The following is a 21,065-nucleotide window of genomic DNA, read 5'->3' as shown; positions in this document are numbered from 1 at the left end:
AATATCCAATAATTGGCAAAGAGGAAACACTTTCATGAACAGCTCAACATCTTAACAAGAGAAAAGCAGCTGAAAGAACCACATGTATAGACTTTTATAGGAGGGTGTGAGAGTCAAGTCAGACTACCATTGTCAGACTATTGGTGTTTTGGTAGATATAAGCTGTGTCGAAAGGAGGCAGATCAATAACTTGTCTGGTTGATGCAGCAGAGACAACTTTTAAATGAGCTCTGCATTTTCTTTCATTAAATGTTCCCTTTTCAAAAAGATTAGAAAGACCACTTTCAAGTCCAAGCCGACAATCAAGCTGTGTCCTTCTCTACTCCATAATCACAGAAAAATCATGGTGGAACCAAAAGTTTTGGGTCTTTATGATACAACATCATAAAGACACAAAACTGCAAGGTATCCAAAGTGATCCTGTAGGTCTACCTTATTGTCCACTATTATGTCCATGTCTTGGCTTTGTATCTATGTTCTTTTATGGGTTCAGTTATTATCGTACCTCTTCAATGTCTCCGTAGGGAGCCTCGTGTTTCTTTGCAATGAAATAAGAGCCTAAATGACAAATATCTCATTTAATAGAGAAGAGGCTTTCTCCTGGAAACCCTTAAAACCACACCACACCTGTCCAGTCATTTTTAGTTCATTGTTATTAGCTGCACAATGCACTGAGTCTGAGTGAAGAAGAGAGATCATTGTCCTGTTAATTTGTCCCAATTTTGTACAAAGTTTGGCTGTTGGTTAGATGGCCTCACATTACTTTGGTATATAAAACAAGCCGAATCATCACCTCTCCATTACTGTGCTTAACACTTAGTGTGATGTGTTTGTGCTGAAATGCAGTATTTGGTGTTTGGCCTTAATGGACAGCATCATGTTTGGCAAACACCACTTTGTCCAAAAGATATTCATCAAGAAAGTTGATTCAGCTGCAACTTTTCAAACCTAAGCCATGCCGCTATTTTCTTTCTAGACACAAGAGTAGGACAGGCTTTCTCCTGGCAGCCCTTTGAAATGAGCAATACTTTCTCCATCTTTTGCTAATTGTGCTGTCATAAATTTCAGCATTTAACATGCTAAGTGAGGCCTGTAGAGCCTGAGATGTAGCTCATTGAGCAGTCTGAGGACTGCACAGTCTGACCTTGGGGTGGTACATTCACTGGAAGATTGGTAATTGGTATGTTTTCCACATGTGAGTATTCTTTCTCACTGCAGAATGAAGCATTTCTAATTGTTTGGAAATTGTCCTGCAACACTTCCCTTACCAGACTGGCACTAACGATTCTTTCTTTAAGATCGTTTGTGGTGTCCTTGGTAATGTTTTAACCTACACTGGAATGCTCCAGACCAGCAAACCACTAAAACGTCTGCATTTATAAGGTGCTCACACTTCCTGATGTAATTATCAAGTGCATTGGTTAGCAGCACCTGACTGCTACTTAGTCTCTTACGGAAGCTGTAAGAATGTATTTTGCTTTCTGCAAACTGCTTCTGCATTTGGTTTGACTTTTGTTATATAAATAATGACACAGTGTAATATACCATGTTTTGGAATTCATCTGAGATTGCATTTAGTTAATTTTAAGATGTGCTACGGACCAAATGGTTTATTTGGTCCTTAGAACTGAAAGAAGGTTTAATTTCTTTTTACTGTTATTGCATTATGACTAACACTCTTGCACATTGCACTCACTGCAGAGCCCAGGCTCCCTAGTTGAAACACTAAACTTGCTGCAGAGAATTTAATCAAAAGGTCTCTTGCTCGCCTGCCTGCATGCACAGCATTATCTGGTCATGATCATTTTAAAATAATGTTTGATAGCAGTAGTGTCTAGGAATGTGCTCCGCTGTATCTTTGCAATTCATCCCTCGGCTTCGCAAAGATGTTTTAACAAGATAAGGCCCCAGACAATGCCCTTCAGAGACAAAACTTAATTCAACACTGAAACTTAAATTGTAGCTTTGTTTGCTTCTGGAGTGAAGACACACACAACCGTATAACAATGATTTTTCGGTATTTTTCTAATTTGTTTCCATTTGTCTAAAAAGTTAACTTTTGACTCACGTCTTTTGATTGCTTAAACATTTTGCCTGCCACCCACTCACAAACAACAACAACAACATAAAACACAAAAAGTGCACGCACAGTAGAGTAGCAGTGCTTGCACAGCATATTGGAGGTGCATCCCATGCCACATAATAAATTCCATTCCGCTCTAAATAGTATGTCACAAGAACTTTGACACACTTTCTGCAAGTTGATGTTTAGTAAATGTTAAAATCAAACTGTGCTTACATCCACTAGTGGATCAGTTAAATGATTCAGCAGGGATTTTCTCAAAAACAGCATGACAACAAACACAGACATTTCAGCATTTAGGAGCCAAGAGAGGCTCTAAACTAAAAGTCTGAAAGATGCCTAAGGCACTTTTTGTTCCCGAGAGAGACAATCCATTCCTCCCGCAAAGATCAAGCCTCTGTATTTCAAGAGGAAAGTGTTCGTGAAGTACAGTATAGGCTATGTTTCACTGGGCTTTCATACTAATAAAATCTGCATAGCAAACGATAGATACCTGAGAGCAAAGAGGAAAAGAACAAAACAAAAACAAAGCAAAGACTCACCAAGAGGCTGTCCAGCAATGATACGGGCGTTTTCCCCCGCCACCGCTGCTCGGGCGTTCCTTTCGTTCATGTATTGTACAAAGGCGTAACCCTTGTGCACAGAGCAACCCACTATCTTGCCATACTTGGCGAAGATGACCTCTATGTCGGTCTTCTTGACGATGGCTGTGTTGAGGTTGCCAATAAAGACTCTGGAGTTGAGGGAACGAGGGTCATTCTTGTTGGTCACGTTGCTGGTCTGAGTTTTACCAGTCATTCTCCTCCAGTTGCCCTCCTGGGACACAGACAGAGGGGGAGGGGAGGGGGAAAGCTTTAGAGGACGGGCAGGCCAACTCCAGCTAATTCTGCTCCAAAGGAAGTGTTTAATATTATTTTTTTAAATATAACATAATGACACAGATAGTCAAATAAATAAGCACAATTATAGATGTCGAAGAACTTCAGGAACTAATTCAGAATCAGTAAAATATCTAATAATACTCTTAAAGAAGTCATTTCATGATTGCAGAGTTGTCACCAGTAACCTAACTGCTGCTTAGAGAAATCAAAAATACTGCAAGTTTAAAAAAAGAGGAAAGAAAAAAGATAACGGTTTAACAACTGACCTTTCTTTACAGATCTAAAGCTTAAGCTGCAACAACACTAAATTTAACCAATTCTGAATGATGATCATTGCTTCTTCATCACATACATGTGCTTCTTACTTACTTACCCAGCCAGCTCGGTGTGCTGGTTTGTGACCTTGGCTAACATGACATCATGTTTTTTTTAAAGCTGTTTCTCAGTCAGACAACTACTTTAAAGAGTAAAACACACACACAGAGTCTCTCTGTGGTTCCTCCAGCAACTGACAGCATTGCTGTGAATGGATGTTTTACTGACCCAGCTGGGGGCATGTGATTGGCTGGTGACAAATCCACTGTCATGAAATGTGACATCAAATATAACTAGATAGAAAAAAAAGATGAAGTAAAAGTCAGACTTCTGGAAAGGAGATTTTGAAACAGATATTTTACATACACTTAAAATTACTTCAATTTAACTTGAATCATTTGACATTTATTTACTCGTATTACACACTGGAGCTCCATGAAATGCAGGTTAATTACTTTTTTCCAGTAATACTTTATACTAACCGTAGTTAATGAATGGAAAATTCATTTTTAATAAAAATAAAGCTTTTACTGTTAATGAAATTGCACCATTACTTAATGCTTACACATCTTTTAATAATAATTGTTCTGTAACTGATGAATGACGGCCTCTGTTAATATTTAGAGTTAAGTGACTATAAGTACTTCACGTTTAACTCAAAAAAGTAGGGCAACTTTCCAATTCTTTCATAAATGTGAAGTAAAGGCAACCATGTCAACTTTTACAGAACTATCTACATGTTGTTTAATTCGATTTTAGATCTTTCGGTGTAATTTTGGAAGGATGAGCGATTTTGAATGAGGAACACAGGTTGTGTTGGACGAAATAAGCCACTCTGAGTGGATCAGGGCAGAGAGCGCTGGGAGATGACAGGATATGAATTGGAGCCGGGCCTGAATCAGTCTGAATGCATGATCTTTACCCATTCCACATTCATTCTGACAGGTGGAGCTGGATTGATGTTTCTAAGCTCTGCAAATGGTTAATAAATACTATATAGATCATCTATACACACAAATTGGCTGTCTCTTATAACCGCTGTAACTACATGGACTTAGACTGTGTGTAATTAGTCAATAACACACAAGAAGGGAGTGAGATTGGCCTTACTGTTGTTGTGGCACAGGTGCTGTGTGTTATTATATGTACCAATGTTATCATATTAAATTCAAATTATAGCTAGTTTTTAGTAAATCATAAACCTAAATGACTTGTTTGATAGCAACATATCATTTTCTTAAAGCTTACTAAACTTTGAAAGTTTTACCCTTTTTCCTAGTTGGGTTCTACTTTTTTAATGCACCTTTTTATTGAAAAGGCTGTTGTTGTTGTTGTTGAAGGTTTCCTTCTCTGTATGTAAAGTACAATGTCACTGGCCAGTCAACTGTTTACCTAAGCCACATTTTGCATGGTTGAAATGTTACCACTGGATGATTGTGAGGAGCATAAGAAGAAGCAACAATATGTGAATGTCACAGCAGTTCTCTCCGCTTTGTGAGAAACCAAATACAGTAGCTGTCAGTGAAAAAGCTTTGCTATCTCAATACCCATATTGTTGCATCCCTAATGCTTTGTGTGCCATTTCACTGATCACATAAAGCGTGGGCTGTAATTCGTGTTACAGTTTTATTCAGACTTTTCTGTGCTGTCAAGTTATCAACGTACATTAGCCTCAGCTTTTGTAGGCCTCCTCTGCAATTATTCCTAAATGACCTTTTCATGGCTTGAATGTTAGTTTTCATGAAAGATGATTGGTCGCAGCATCGGGGCAATTATGCCTACCCAATGAAAGGATGCACTATTGAGCGATCATTGTTGTATGTTTAATTACGGTTATCAAACAGCAGATAGGTAAATTGATCCCCCCCAAATTTTTCCACCAGTTTTTCCTTTGATTTTCTTTTCACTGCAAGCATGTCGTTTTGTTTTTTTATAGTTGGAAAAATCCCGGTTTTTATTACAGTTTATGTTCCAAAACGGATTACAGTTAGTCCATTAAATACTGTGAAATATTGTGAAGAAAACACTGAATATTTAATATTTGCCTGCTCTGAGTCTCTGTCCCTGACACACTGTGATAACAACTATTCAGCTTTGAGACGAAGAACCTGAATAATGGATCCAATCCTCAGTAAATAGGATTAGTAACCAAGGTAACGCTGATGTTCTTGGAATATCGTGCACGGACACACAAGCGCACACACGTACACATTTCTGACTGGCAGTCTCTTTCCCTTTACCAAACATAATTTCCAATGCAAACGGCTGTAGACTCCTACGGCGCGGCAGCTTTGATTGCCCACTGCGTGGCGTCAATCTCTGCACAATTACACAGTGTAGTTTTATTGTGATGTGCTGTCCCATAATAACTTTGTTTGGCAATTGGCTGTATGTGGCAGGAGAATAATTCTGAAAAGGATGCAATTCACACAGTGAACCCACAGTAGATAAAGAAGAAAGCTGCCCAGTCAACCAGGAAAGTGGAACAGCCGTGCGATTTACAGAGGAAATATTCTGTGTCATGCATCCATTACACCTCAGTCTGGGATCAGGCAACACACACTACCGCTACTCTTTCACTTGCCAACACATGTTTTATGTGTTATATCACCCAGTGTCTCATGTTATTTCTTTGACTATTTGCACCTACTGTGGTTGCACAGCAGCTCGGGTTTGCAGTGTTGCATGGATGTGCTGTTTCTGCACGTTGCCACATGTGGGAATAAACTCATGCTCACCAGTCCTCAAGTGGCCTCGTCATTTATCAGTGGCAGACACTGAAAATTGATGTGGTGCAGGCACACAGATATGCATGTCTTAACTCAAACGAGCACCACAGTGACCACCTAATGCTAGTTCAAAACCCCAGTCTGACACTCCTGCCATATGGATGTTCATGGACAGGTCACAGGGAACATGACACATCAGTGGAGAAGGGTTAGGTTGCCTCTCTAGTTTAATAAATCAGGAGTGGATACTGGCCTTCGGACCACTTTACCCCTTCTTACTGTTATATTTCATGTTGTCTTCTCTGTTGTTTTCTTTAGAACGGGGCACTAATTTATTCCATCAGTGGTTTTCCTGCTGACCTTGCCTTTTACTATATTTACAACCTCCATTAAGCTTCTTGTCCTCTGAGGTGATAGCGTCACAGGGAGAAACATGGGAAAACAGCGCAGGAAGTGATATTCAACCAGGAATGTAATTGGAAAAAGAATTGTTTTAGAGGACCTGATATTTGTTATCAAAAAAAACACAGAAATGTGCTCTGCAAACTGCTTTTAGAGGAAAAGTAATGACCTGGTGTTCAAAGCCCACTCTTTAAAAATGATTACAGCTTCAACTGTACTGCCTTTTGACAGTTAAGAGGTGAAGACTGATAAGTCTTCATTTTCACTTTCATGCCGGCGTGGTCGTGTCAGAATAAGTGCCACATTTTTCAAAAGGTGGACGTCTCCTTTGGGGAAAGAAACACTTTGATGTTCTGGCATTACAGAAAAGCGCAGCATGCTTTGCTTCTAATATGTTTTGTAAGAGAAGCCCGATATCATGGCAATGATAAAGACATACAAATAAGGTCAGTAGAAAAAGCATCAAGGTTATGTAGTTGACAGAACTGCTGTGTTGGGTTAGCGGTTGAGAGCAAAAAGAAAGGGTTTCGTGCAGAAGTAGCCATATTACTGAGCTCTCTCTTGCTCTGTAATGCATTGTGCCTCGGTAGACAGGCTCTTAAAAGGTTGTTGTTTGGCTCTGGCCACCTGCCTGATTTACAGACATTTTTTTTTCGTGGAGGGAACTCATTGAATTGATTCCTTTTGTAATTTCCTACCACTCCACCACTGTACATTTCTCTTCACGATGCCTCAGCCCTCTCTGCTCTGATTGTTGCCTAGGCAGCTCGACGGGCTGAGGAAAGGCCGAAGAAGCTGCTCGCTGAAACAGAACAGAGAAAGGTAACCCGATACACCTTTTCCAAAAGCATTGCCACCGTGTACTGCAAAGTTAGAATAATTGCTTCAAAGATTTCTTCCATTTATATCTTGACTTAAAATGTGTCTTTCTGCCCGTGAAAGCAACAGCAACAACTGTGAAAAAAAAATCCTATTTGTAAATCAACAGCTCTATTTGTATTACAGGCCGCAGAGTATCTCAGTCGTGCAGCCAGCCATAAATATGTGCACTTTTGTGAAGTGTGGTCAGAGGCTGAAACGATTGTGATCCAAAGAGAAACAGCACTCCCAACATTTCGCCTGATTTAAAGGTGAAGGAACAGTTACGGAAATTAAATTTAATACGAACAGAATAAAGGCCGTAAACACATTTAATGCTATACAGCACTTTCCACTATTCTATTTGCATCTTAAAAAAAGGACTCCAGTCTCCAAGATAGGAAGCCATAAAGCTAATTCTCTCCACATTTTCAATCAGCTGCTGCCCTTTGGCTTTATGAGTCAAGGTACACAGTGCCGGCCTCAGCTTCAACTCTGCTACACCACTGCAAAGAGGACCTATAAAAAGGAGGAGGAGGAGCCATTCTAATTTTGCTGGCAAAGGGTGTTTGAAGTGCTATAAATGTGAGATAAATTTTGTTCAATGGGACATTTACACAACCTCACTGTTTATGACTATCACAAGTCATTGTTTTTTTGTTCTCTGAGCAGTTAATTGCATGGGGTAAGAGAGCAACATCTCTTAAGGTAAGAGATGTTTTTGACTGCTAACCTAAACCATGAATGGGATTTATGGTTTTAAATATTTAATTACTGTTTTCAGAGGCTGCTAAATCATTCTAATCATTATAATCTCATCTTCAAAGCTGCCCTTTGCTTTTTAACTAAAATTGTAGGATGATGTAAAAAAAAAAAAACACTACTGTAGCCTTGTCTTAACCCCATCAACCAGATTTCCCCCTCAATGTCATGTCTATTTCAGACACAAACGATGAACCTCTTTCAGGTGGTGCAGTTGGGGAAGAGGGTCAGAAACACAATATGACACTAATAAAATATGAACAGCAAGACACAAATAACAAACTATAGACACAAAGAGGAGCTAGGTTTCCAATGACAGAGAGCTGAAGGCTAGGGATCCCAGAAGACTAAACTGGGAGCATAAAGATAAATCAACCAGGAAATGTAACATTGTTGCATTGGGTTGCAGAATTCAAAAGAAACTGAAAATCCCTGAAGGTACAGAAAAGCAGGACTCAAAATTAAGCTTGAACTAATAACAAGAAAGAATAAACTGTTTCCTGAATCTAAATAATAAAGAATATTAAGCTTAAAACGCAGAGACAAAACCTGTTTGTCATGACACTGAGAAGGTGGTGGAGACCAAAGCAGAGCTAAAAGGACCGTTGTTGTTTTACTTACGTTCACCACCTCCTAATATGCTAAATAGGTGTTATAGTCTAAAAATCACAGCTCTTAATTGAACCCCTTTCTAATGGATGAAGTGCATCCATTAGCTCTCTGCTCATGGACAAAATGTCATCAATAATGATGTCTGTTATGCAACCAGTGTTTAATAAATTACTTAACTTTTCCTCTAGTTTGCTATTACCTGTGAAATGAGTTTTAAGTACAAGCAATGACAGTAATGATACAATACTCCTGTGTGTAATTTATGTGGCACAGCATGCTATTTAAAATTAAAAGCAGACTGTGCTTACTAATTTTTATTACTTTTTTTGTTCAGTTTATGCTTGAGCATTTCTTTCTTACTTGGGTGGTTATAGCCTTGGAAGAAAGACTATGTACCTCATACATCTTGTCTAACTTCAATACCACAACCCTTCACATCGGGCCCCTTTTCCTCTTACCTGCAGCAAACCTCATTTCACTACAAATAGTGGATATATGCGTCGCAGAGCCAACCATTTTTATTCCCCTGAACTCTGTTCTCAGAAAATTCATTGACTATTAGAAAGCCTGAAGGAACGATACAATTAGCTAACATGCAAATGGAGTCATTTCTCAGTTGGCTCTCATTCACCTGCACGAGAGTGATGGGTAAAATGTGATGGGAAAAACTCCCATGTGCCGGGGCATAGCAAACATTGGATGATATACAAGTGGAATTTCTTATTATCCAGGGGGAGTCTGCTGTTTGTGACTGACAGGGGAACACCTCAATTGTACTGACAAGATTTCATTTCTTTCCATGGTAGTATACAGCTGCACAGAGTTAAAACTAATCTGGTCAAACACAGTGAGCTCTCGAGCGCAGCATAGATCAATCTCTGTCTGCTCTTAATCCAATCTGATTGGTAAGAATAGCATCGAGGTGATATAAAACCCACTCTGCATGATTGTTTTGAAAGCTTCCTCTCCACTATGGAACATAGCTCCACGGGATATCTAAAAGCTTTCTATCCACAGTGCAGTTGGATGTTTCCACCTCCTCAAATTGGGCAAGCAGAAAAATAACATCAAAAATCAAGACGTTTCGGAATGGGTGGGAAAGAGCCGAAATCATTCACTTTAGTACAAGAAGCAAAATAACAAAAGAAATCAATCACAGGTGGAACTAACTACTTGCATATACATACATACATTATTGTTTACAAACCAGAGGAATTCATCAAGTCTGATGTGCTTGTGAAGGGAAATTTCACAAGCAAAAATCTGTTAGGTGCAGTGGAGTGTTAAGCTTTACGTAACAGAAATAGAAAGACAGCAGTGCAGTACGTAAGTACACTAAGTACATTAAGCAGGGAGCAAACATTAAAATAAGCTTAAATAAACTTTCTGCTCTGAGTGATTTTAATAAAGTGGCATTCAAACTCAGGAAATATTTGCACTAGTTGCATTTAGTGATTAAAAAAATGAGGATATTAGCAACGCCACACTTTACTTAATGTGGTCTGGATCCCTATATCCTCTGGGCATCATCATTTAGGGTACCACCGTGTGATGCAACGACCAATATTCATGCCATGTGGAACTATAGCAGTTATTATCATTACAATAAATTCACCTACTCTAAAAAAAGAAATAATAGAGAAGACAGTTTCATATATCAAACCACACTCAGCACAGTGAACACCAGAACTCGGTTTAATTCATTTAAACTTTCTAGAACTGTTCTCTGACTTTTGTCCACTTTTAGACAAACATGGACATGAGCTGAATTAAATTTATTATCAGCTTTAAGAAATTCAGACAAACAGCTGTCCGTACACACAGCTTTGGGGAAACAATGGGTACAATATGTATTGTCCTTTTACATTTCCTACTTTTTCCTTTACCAAATGAAATATGCGGCTCTTTGTTGTCTCAAACTTTGCATGTTTGCTGTTGATATGAAACAGGTATTGTACAGTAGATTTTTCAAATGAGAACGCTGTCTCCTATGAGACATGTGAAAGCGAACCAAAACAATAAAGCTGTGGCTCATAAAACCTGCAACTGGAGGATGACATAAAAATCAGCAGAGCTGCGGGAAACTGCAGGCTCTGGAGATACTCCTCTGTGAATTCACCACTACAGGCAACCACGATATTATCCAATGTTAATTTAAGAAAGACGATTGTTTCTGGTTTACACTAACGGGTACTGAAAGGGCTGCCAGAGAAACCGTGGAATCTGCTCAAATCTGCATTTCACTTTAGCACTTCCAGAAGACACATTGGCACTTAACGACTATTGTGCTGGTTGTGCTTTGCTAATTATCTTTTCATGTGCAACTGCATTTTAACTATTGCTATACTGCATTAAAATTGATAAGGGTAAGCTAATAAAATTCCAACTGACATTAACCCAGAGAGTGTAAAAATGCTCAAATATTGTAAAGCTACTCTTTGATTTGGTGGATCTAACCTATTTGGCCCGATGACCGTTCTGTTTCCCTCATTAAATCTGGATGTGTCATCATTAGCTCTCCAGGTTGTAGCTGCAGCTGGGACAAATTTTTAATGGGGCAAATTAGCATTTGTTAACATCTACTCTGCAGGAGAAGTAAAACAAAGTCCCAACTCTTCATTAGCAGAATTAATCTTAAGTTTTTAAAGGTGTTTGGTTTGACTGTAATGAAAATACAGTCAAAGCAAACAGTCAAGTGCAGCCTGGGTTTTAGTACTGCAGTCATGTAGCCATAAAGCAGTATGTTTTGCCTGAAAGAGAGTAGTTCACTGAATCTTGTTCTTGACTTGCTACAATTAACAGTTTGCAGAAGGATATTTCTTATTTATAGGCGTCCCTATGCACTGCACTAGCTCAATAGTCGGTATTGTAAGAGGATGACAGGCAATTTCTGAGCTTCAAAGGCTTGGCAACAGCTCAGCAGAATTTAAATTACCTTAAAATTCACGGGTTTCATTTACAGAATTACTATGCAGAAAGGAAGGGATATTATCTGTATAATGTCATCAGAATAAGCAAATTTTTCACCTTTTATGCACTTTGCTCTCATTGTTGGCTTTGCATTTGAATATACAGTGTCCTCTGTTCTTGAGCCAAACTCCAAAGGGTGATAAGGAAGATATATTTGGCATCGCCTCTTCTCCGGTGGTGTTACAGAGCTGCTGGTCAGCCATCTGCAATCTAGCTATGACCTATGTGTCAGGTCCTTTCTGGTATCATCTGCCTTTCCCTATAGCACCGCCTGGTGCTGAAACTGTTGCATAAAGAAGATGCTTGGCTGTTGCCCTGCCTTGGATTTGTTTACATATTTCTGCTGGCGGTAAACAGAGTGTGATGGTTTGGAGGCACTGAGAGGCAAAGTCCTGCTCTCCATCGGCTGTGAAGTGCAGCTGGCTCAACCGTACGTTCACACCGCAAGCAACACAATCAATCAAATCACCGGAAATTCATTAGTTTCGTATTGAGGTAAGCAGCCAGAGACATTCAGCCTAGACGTGGGGACTGGGCCAAGAAAATCTGGCCATGTGTTTCCTTTATGTGTTCATCAAGCTTCAACGGGCAGGTTTTATGTCTTCACTGTTTCCAATGTTAATTTCATTTTTATTCATAATCTCTCTGCCTGCCAAGTGCAGAATAGATGCAAAGTTTATTCTAGTCACTTATCACTGTACGCATGACAGGAATGAATATTTCAAAACTATTGGTACAACCAAAGTTTGCTAAACTAGTTGTTTGTTAAATCGGACCTTTTAACATGCACGAAATGAGAACATGAGTAAATGCAGCCTGAGCAAGTTGTCACATTGTTCCATTTCCTGTGGTCTCCCAAAGAAGGAGATACTAATCAGTGAGAATAACCCTGACAGTTCAGCGTGAAGGGACCTGTAGGATATGTACACTGAAGACAGTTTGAAACACTCCTCATGGACTTTGATGATACAAATCTTCATAGTTGTCATGTTTATGCCTGCGCCGGCACCATCCTCTCATTGCCAGGCTAAATGTTCAAAGGTAGCAGAAACTTTGTGTAACTCATTGACAAGGTAAAGCGAGAAAGTAAGAAAAAAAAACTTGTATCCCAAACTTCAAAGAACCTCCCAACACTTCAAAAGCTTCTTCACGGTTCGGTGACTAATCTTCAAAGTCATGCCAAGGATTGAACTGATAGTGCCGCTGTGTATAGCAGGTACAAACATCCTTGTCAGTGCCACTGAGGTGTGAGGTGTAGAGAAAGGGAGAGGAGATAATGCCGGAAGCTAATTGAGACAAAGTCTGTCCCTCGCCTGTGTGAAATGCAAAGCTTCTGGCTGCAGACATTTGGTAATTACAGCTGCTTGAGATCAGTCAAACGTAGTCAGACATTTAGCTAAAATAGGGAATTATTAGTAATTCCAGAAGTTCATCGCAGTCATTGAAGAGCTTTCAGTAGATCTATGTTATCTTTTTACTACCTTGTGCATCAGAGAAACCTCAAGAAATAGTTGGGATGAAAATCTTGTTGAATGACACATCTTTAGGGAAATGTTCATTAGGGACTTCTACAGTCTCTCTACCTACGCCTGTTAAATCAATATTCCCCTACTAATTAACACCGCATGTGTCAACTGCATCATTCTCACACAGGCTTCCTAGTTCGTCTTTGTGCGGCAGAATCGTGAAAATAATGAAATATTCCCAGTAACAGTATGGAAGAATGGAGAGAAAACCTGGGTGTAAGAGCTAGAATATTTCATTACTGCATCCTTGCAGGCTTCTTTCAAATGACGAGACAAAATCACTCATGTGTCTAATTGATGCATATAAAAAGACTGTAAATATGAGAAAAATGGTTTAATGCCATAACGTCTTGATGACTCATCCCACCTTAAAACAAACTGTTCATATGAGTTGCTCATATGAGAGGCCACTGTTTTGTGCATTTTGTGACAAAATATGTCTTTTGTCGGTGTCACATCCGTGCCTACTTTTCTGTAAGCCCCCCATGATCATTGCATAATAGTATTAGTCAGTATAAAAGCTAGTGAACTGAGAGGTAGTTCTTTCACTAATACTGTAGATTGTAAAGCTCTTTAAGGGTTTGTGATTTGTAACATTACATTAAAAATGTGTTTTTGTCAGACTGCTTATTAAAAACAGAGGTAGCCACAAAAAATGTCACACAATGGTTTGTGAAGCCCCATTGCATAGCACATAGGTCACCAACATGTTGAAGTGGGAGTGTTAACATTTGGGTCATTTAATATCAAATCAGCGTGGGCCTTCTGCTCAGTCATCTTTGATTTCCTTAAAAATGTCATGGTCCAAAATTTGGAAATATATAATGACTGCTGTGAAATTTTACCCTCATATATATCAAACACTTTCCAAGATATATATTGGAAGATGAACCATCGACCCACTTTCAGCATGCTTTTTTCACTTTAAAATTGGAGGCCATGTTTGAACATGAATATCAGAAAGACTATTGAGGATGAGTTTAGACTTCTAAAGATGTCTGTACCACATAGCACACCAGATTTTTTATCAAATAATTCTATAAAAGAAATGCTTCAAAAGCTCACACAAGTTACACAACAAGTTGCAATGCTGCCAAAGTTAAAAAAGACGAGTTATATAAAAAACCAGCTCCTGTGCAGGTTTTCTGAAGGGGTAAATTAGCTAGTTTTGTAGCCGGCTGTGAACACACACATTTTTTCTCTGGTAAATTTAGTCATTTTAACACGGGAGTCTGCTGGGACTGACTTGTTTTTGGAGAACGTCTGAAGTGGCCACTTAAGGCTTGGAGGTTGCCACTTGGGTTTCATACATGGAAATTGAAGCTCACTGTGCAGTGAGTTCTGATGAAATTGCTCTCCATCAGAGCAATATGCACTCTGCAACATTAACGCTGTTTTCCTATACAATGCTTTATTGCAGTTATCATCAATCATCCTTTCAAACAAAGTTATGCAAAGATCGTCACACAGAAACAGAGGACATATTCACAATGAGTTTAGAAAATCACATGTTTGTATATTCACCATCAGGTTTCTATAAACCAAGCAAAATCTAGGAACACTGCCCTGAGAAATGTGGACCGTTGTGCATTTTTGCAAAGATGATTTGCAAAGTCATTCTAAAATATGCACATCAAAGTGGCCTCATTTAGTGAGAGGCCTCTTGTGAATGACCCCCCCCCCCCCCACCCCCCACCCCCTTAGTAGATACTGAATTTAAATCTGAACCTAGATAATCCAGGAGTCCCCAAAAAGCCACATTTCTACTACAACTGACATGATGCATTTCATAGACTCACTAATGCCTGTAATGAATTTAAATGCAATGCAAAGGAGTGTATGGCAGAAGAAAATAGAAAAGAGAACACTCATGTAAACACAGACAAAAGCAAAAACAAGCAAACATAAACAAAAACAGAAAGCAAATGATATGTATTGGGAAAACTGAATCTTCAACATCTATATTTAATTGGCTGGCTGCATGTGGTGTCGCCACTGAAATTGGCTCCCACCCTCTCCATCTGTAATTAGACACTTCATCACACCCCCACAAGCCTGTACTGCATTTGTACCATAACAGTAAAGCACAATTAAAACCCTCTCAGTGTTTGCTGACAGCTATAGTCTTTAAGAGTTCACTGGCTATCTAAACAATTGAGAATAAAGAAGAACTGCAAAGACAATAAGATAAAGGCAGTGATACCTTACTTAGAGATTAATGTCTCTTACAAATGGGCAATGCAAACACAGTTTCAGCAGGTAGTAATTTGCTTTTAATTCTTTCTACTCCGAAACAGACAGCTCAATTACCCCAGCCAGTGACTGAAGCCACAGATGCAGATTTTTAAAACATTTGTTACTTGGAGCCCAAGGGAACCCTTAAGGGCCTCCCCGGGCAATGAAGCCGTCATCATGCTTCATGAGGTGTAGCAGTTTCTTTTCTCGTCTTGCTCCGGCATATTTCCATTTATCACGTCTACTGATGCGCAGTGTAAGAGCCACACACTTCAGCAAAATGGATCAGAGTGTAAGGGCTTTCAAAGAGAGGGAGACATATTGAATATGCACACACAATCATGCATGCTTTCTCAAATGTGTGTACCCCCAAATAGTACCCAAACACGAGGACATGGGCATACACAGACTCACGTGCATAAAGTCAGTCACACATTTGTACGCAAACGCCGCAGACATAAAAGCAACGGAGAGCCTCACACAGCAAGGCGATCACAGGCCTCGAAGTATAAGTTTTGACAGTTTGACAGCATATTCTGTCTTTCGTGTAGCAGAGGAGGCTTATGGAGTCTGGCTGCTGCCCTCAACACTTCTTCTCCTCTTGCATTAATGAAATAAAATGCACCATACGCCTTTATGCACAACGCCGACGAGCGTGAGAAACTTCACTTGCATCAGACAAAATAAACAATACACAAAAATAGACATAAAAAAAAACTACCATCTTAGTAGCTCGCTTCAAAAAGCAGCAATGCCATATGCATTTGAAGAGTTTCTTTTCAAAGTAAGACATCAGTCATGCATGGGGTAAAATGACACCTATACTCGCTCAGAGTGACTGCTGTCACAATAAAGGTTCAGATGTTACTAAAAGGTTTAAAAACTCCCGTCTAAGGATTTATTTATATCTAAGCAAAGTATCACTCCCGTTAGAAATAATTACATGTAAAACAGCCTTTGAAGCACTTGTAGTGACTGAAAGACTTCAGATCCTTTTAGCAGCACACTGGATGACATGTAAGCCTTAAAGCACTGTGCAAAAGCCTGGCCACATAATGACATTCTAGCTGTGGATGAACGCTCACATCCTCTTAGCAGCAATACATGAACTGAGACGCTGAAATGGCATAAGTTCTTATGAGGGGAACGTTGCTTTGAGGGAGATGGGCCACCTTTAAATGGAAACACCACTGGGGCTGTTTTTCAGCTACTGACAACTGTCATCGGCCCATGGGACAAATATTTCCCACTGTCAAAATGGAATCCATCGCCATATTCAGACAGAGCAAAGGTTACTTACATGACTTCTGCAAAAAAAAAATATATTAGTGGATTAAAAAATAAAAGCAGAAATCAGTGCACACTGAGAAAAATGTTGATGCATGGAATCTTACCCATGCTAAGAAAATATGACACTTTATACTTAGAAAACGCTTGCATAAGTTAAGGTGAATTAAACTGCTAAACCTTTGATATTGTGCTCTCTGTCATCTTCTCATGCTTTATCACGTCATCCCTTTCGTCACTTGTTTGTTGCCGTGAGAGACAACTCGTACGCCCTAAACAATGTCTGTCACATTGCATTATTACTGCCGATAGAGTGCCAGATGAATCGTCATACGAATAAAATGCTGTGCTACAAAAGGGCGGAAGAGGTCACAAAATGATCAAAGAATTGAGGGGAAATGGATGACAGATGGGGTCCTTTTTTGCCTCGCAACACCAAGCCCGGAGCGCTTAAACCACATAGATAAACAGCTTTTTCATGGAAGAGTGAATCCTGTTAATTTGTGGTGGTGGGAGAGTAATAACAAGTATTACACAATAATAGGTTTCCCAATGTGCTTTCATTTTTTGCCACCTGAAGTGTTTTTTACAATCCTGTAATCAGGATAAAGTGAATCACCCTAAAAATCAAACTCCTACTTATCACACGCTGTTATTATTTCCCTGGTTGAAAAGTTCTCGATATACTTTAGAAAAACTATAAACACTATCATGTGATAATCACCGTGCGATAATTCCCTACTTTGCCTTGCAGAGCTGAAGGGGATTAGGCCTGGGTTTCCTTAGCTAACCTAATAACATGTATGACAGAGCTGCAGGCGGCTTAGTGTTTACTGCCTCACATTTCTCAGAGGAGCGCAAAGTACAGCATTGACAGACCTGATGTTTTTCTCTCAATCACCTTTGCTCCTTCTCCAGTTAAATCCCTGATACCTACTGCACTGCACTCCTCCTTCATTCTCTGCCTCTCTTTCTGACTGCACCACCGACTGACTGGTGTGCTTCATAAAATGTAGCATGTGGCAAACAGTGCTTTAGCTTAGATACAGTTGGTTTCCATAAAAGTCACCGTTAGAAAACTTGCCTGCTGGCAAGAATTTTTAATAATCTCTAAATAATCTGTTGACCATATGAGATTTATCATTCAGCCCAGGCTGAATGGTGGTCTAACTCTTCAACTGATTTGTCTGGAAAGCTTTATTAAGGACTGAACACATGTGAGTGCAGCTCAGTAAACTCCATATCTGTAATGAACTTAATGTAAGGGGAAAAAAGAATAAACTCAGTAGCACTTCTTTACCAATAAGATAAAATCTTGGAATCTTTAGTGTCTGTATAATCTCTATGTAAAGATATCTGCATATAAACATGCAGAATGTGTAGGCAACAAAAGCTGGTTTAGGTTTGTGTAGTTATAATCCAAGTAGTTTTAACCAGTTATGTTTGAGAAGTGTTTTTATTGTATGAAGTGATTCCTAGAATGCAAACTTGCAATCATAGACTAAATTGTTTCTTGAATATTGCAGGGTTTAAAACTTATACAGTGATATATACTCACTGGTTGAACCCTGTTTGCCTTCAGAAGCAAGGTAGATTCAAAAAAGGTGCTAAAAAACATTGCTCTGAGATTTTGATCCATATTAACATGACAGCATCATACAGACATTTATGATGTGAATGTGCAATTCCACACATCCCAGAAGTGCTCTATTGCATTGAGATCTGGTGGTTATAGAGGTCTTTTGAGTGACCTCATTGACATGTTCAAGAAATCAGGGGAAAAGGCATGATCAGCAAAAAACTTCAGGTAGTCTGTGGATTTTAAATGATGCTCACCAAGACAGCCAACTTCAAACATTGATATGAAGCAAGATGGATACACGCTTTCATGTTGTGTGCATCAAACTTGCCCTTTGGAATTCTAGCCTTCAGTTACCTATTCTTTGTTGACAGGAGCGGCATCTAGCATTTTTTTCTGCTGTAGTTACCGCTGCTTAAAGCAGCCATTTTCCTCTTACCTTTGACATCAGCAGGGAATTTTTATTTAGAGAACTGCCACTCACTGGATATTTTCTCTGCTTTTAGATCATTTATTGGTAAATCCCATCAGTAGTTTCAGAAATCCACAGACCAGCTTTTTTGGTACCAACATTCATGTCATATTCCAATTCACTAAAATAATTTCTCTTCCCCATTCTGATGCTAAATTTGAACTTCAGCAGGTCCTCTTGACCATGTTTGCATGGCTGATTAAATATTTGCATTAATGTGCAGTTGAGTAGGTGTCCCTACAATGCTTGTTGTGAAGTTGTACTATATAAATACAGTATATAAAGTTTGTATTCCATGGTAGTTTTTGTCTGAAAGCAAAAATGAGAAGTTGCTGCATCGTTTGATCATGTTTGTTGCAACATTTATTAGCCACATGTATTAGTCACAACACATAATGTTAGTGGCTAATGGAAAAACAAATCAGCTGATCTTAACTTGGTAGCGTTAATTTGAGTTATCACGACAACTGTTATTGTACCTCCCTTACGCTAGCTATAAGTTGTATGGTAGTTTCTATCATTGCCATTAAAATGCCAAAGTTGTTATCACTGTGGGTAAAAAGTAAGCCACGCCACACTGGGGCATGTAGTGCAATGCATGTGGCCATACTTGTCATTGTGAACTCACTTAGACCTCAGTCACAAGCTGAGTGACTTCCTGGCAAACTTTTACTTTCAATGTGAACAGTTTCTGTTTCTGGTTTGCGTTGAACTTCAATTTCCATTTCACTTGGAAAGTAGTGTGGAAGTGTTTGCAGACAAGTTAGCATCTTCCACACCAACTACTGGTGACTGTGGCAACTTGCTAACCCCCAACATCTTTGCAACCACTTTCATGCTAGCAGAACTATTCACCAATGGGTCAGGAAATACAACTGTAAAAAAGTCCGGCCAAGATTTGAGACATAGCATGAATCATCAAACGATAGTCGATAGATTCCCAAATCAGTGACATCAAAAAATAAAATCAGTATTTACACTCAATGGGTGCTATGTATAAAGAATTTAAATGTGAAATTCAATAAATAGAAGTTAAAAATCTGCATTGCAATTTTTTAAGGAAGGAATCATTTTAGCAAGCTCATTGAATGAGGATGAAACACTGTTTAAAAGTGTACTTGAACATATTTTTAGCCAAAGATGGAATTTCTTTTTTGAACCTATTAGCAAGGCTAAAAATCTCATCAGAAATAGTCCACCATTTGTATGCATTAGGAGACATGTTTGCAGCCTTTTATCCCTGTTTTATCCTCGTCCAAGTGCTGAGTGACATTTCTGTCCTTTTTGCTGCTAAATGCCCTTGTGCTCGCTGGATAACCACTAGTTGTGTCTATCTGCTGTTCTCTCCTGGGCACGTGGCTTACAGAGAGTTCTTCAGTTAATTTTTGGTGAGAAAATTATTGAATCACAAAGAAGAGAAAAGCTACTTTGAAGTGAGATGAATGCGTGTGATATTATGAAAGCAAATATTAGAACTGCTTTTCTTGGTTTTACAAGTAAGATATATAAAATCGCCGCTGATTATTTATGCACCCCTTAATTTTAAAATACAACTGGCCTGAGATATGTTTTATTCTCTGTCTGCCAAGTTAGTTACATGTCACGTTTTCAAGTCTACCACTCACAACAGCAACTTTCCTGTAACAAAATGTAATAATTGTAATTATGTCTAATGACTCTTAGGGAATGAATAAAAAAAGGTACTTTGCTTTATCTAAATTTGGTATATTGTGAAAATTAATTTTGGTTCTAACCTTCCTCACAAACTGGTACTTTGTCTGCAATCCAACAAGAAAAAAGAATGATTTAGAATGATTGAAGTTTGGAAATACAAAAACAATATTGTTGAAGTTATAAAAACAGCTGTGCATTGTTGTAAATATGGCTATGCTGCTTTTGACACCACTGTCAGTTCAGATTACCACCTAAAAGATGTCGACTGTCGTCCAAAACAAAGTGTGAGCACCAATTCTGCTATCCTGCCTGGTTGTCAGCAGTCTTCACTGATAATAATAATTTGGGTTATGAAGCAATAACTGTAAGTGTTTTTTCCCCTCAACACACTTGGCAATGGTAAATCTTGGTTATGAGCATTATAATAACAAAGGCGACATTTATATACAGAAGGCATGTAATAACTTTCTCCTTCTACTAATGACTCACCCAGAAGCACATTGATGAAAGAGCATTCAGGTGTAATAGACAAGCAATGAAAGAGAATATGATGAAAAATACTTAAATGTCACTTTTATTTTAATAAGATTACAAACATAACAAAAATGTTTCCCTTCTTCTATGATTGGTTTCGTTTGCCTGCTTTTATTTCAGTTGCTGGCACGTTTTCTCACAGTGCA

General features: G+C 38.9%; 1 protein-coding gene across 3 annotated transcripts in view; it reads right to left on the bottom strand.

The window, feature by feature from the left end:
* Nucleotides 1-21,065, bottom strand: part of ralylb (RALY RNA binding protein like b) — a 116,985-nt gene that overhangs the window by 65,192 nt on the left and 30,728 nt on the right. For all 3 annotated transcript variants that reach the window (XM_006794959.2, XM_035909645.2, XM_087846260.1), the window contains exon 2: nt 2,626-2,899. In XM_006794959.2, the coding sequence (XP_006795022.1) occupies nt 2,626-2,881 (256 nt within the window). In that variant the 5' untranslated portion in view covers nt 2,882-2,899. The remainder of the gene's footprint in view (nt 1-2,625; nt 2,900-21,065) is intronic.

The sequence above is a fragment of the Neolamprologus brichardi genome, chromosome 9, assembly GCF_056152115.1.
Source record: "Neolamprologus brichardi isolate AB-2024 chromosome 9, ASM5615211v1, whole genome shotgun sequence".
In the NCBI taxonomy this organism is placed as follows: Eukaryota; Metazoa; Chordata; class Actinopteri; order Cichliformes; family Cichlidae; genus Neolamprologus; species Neolamprologus brichardi.
Note: the sequence above shows the minus strand (reverse complement) of the source record. Positions and strands in the feature narration are given on the sequence as shown.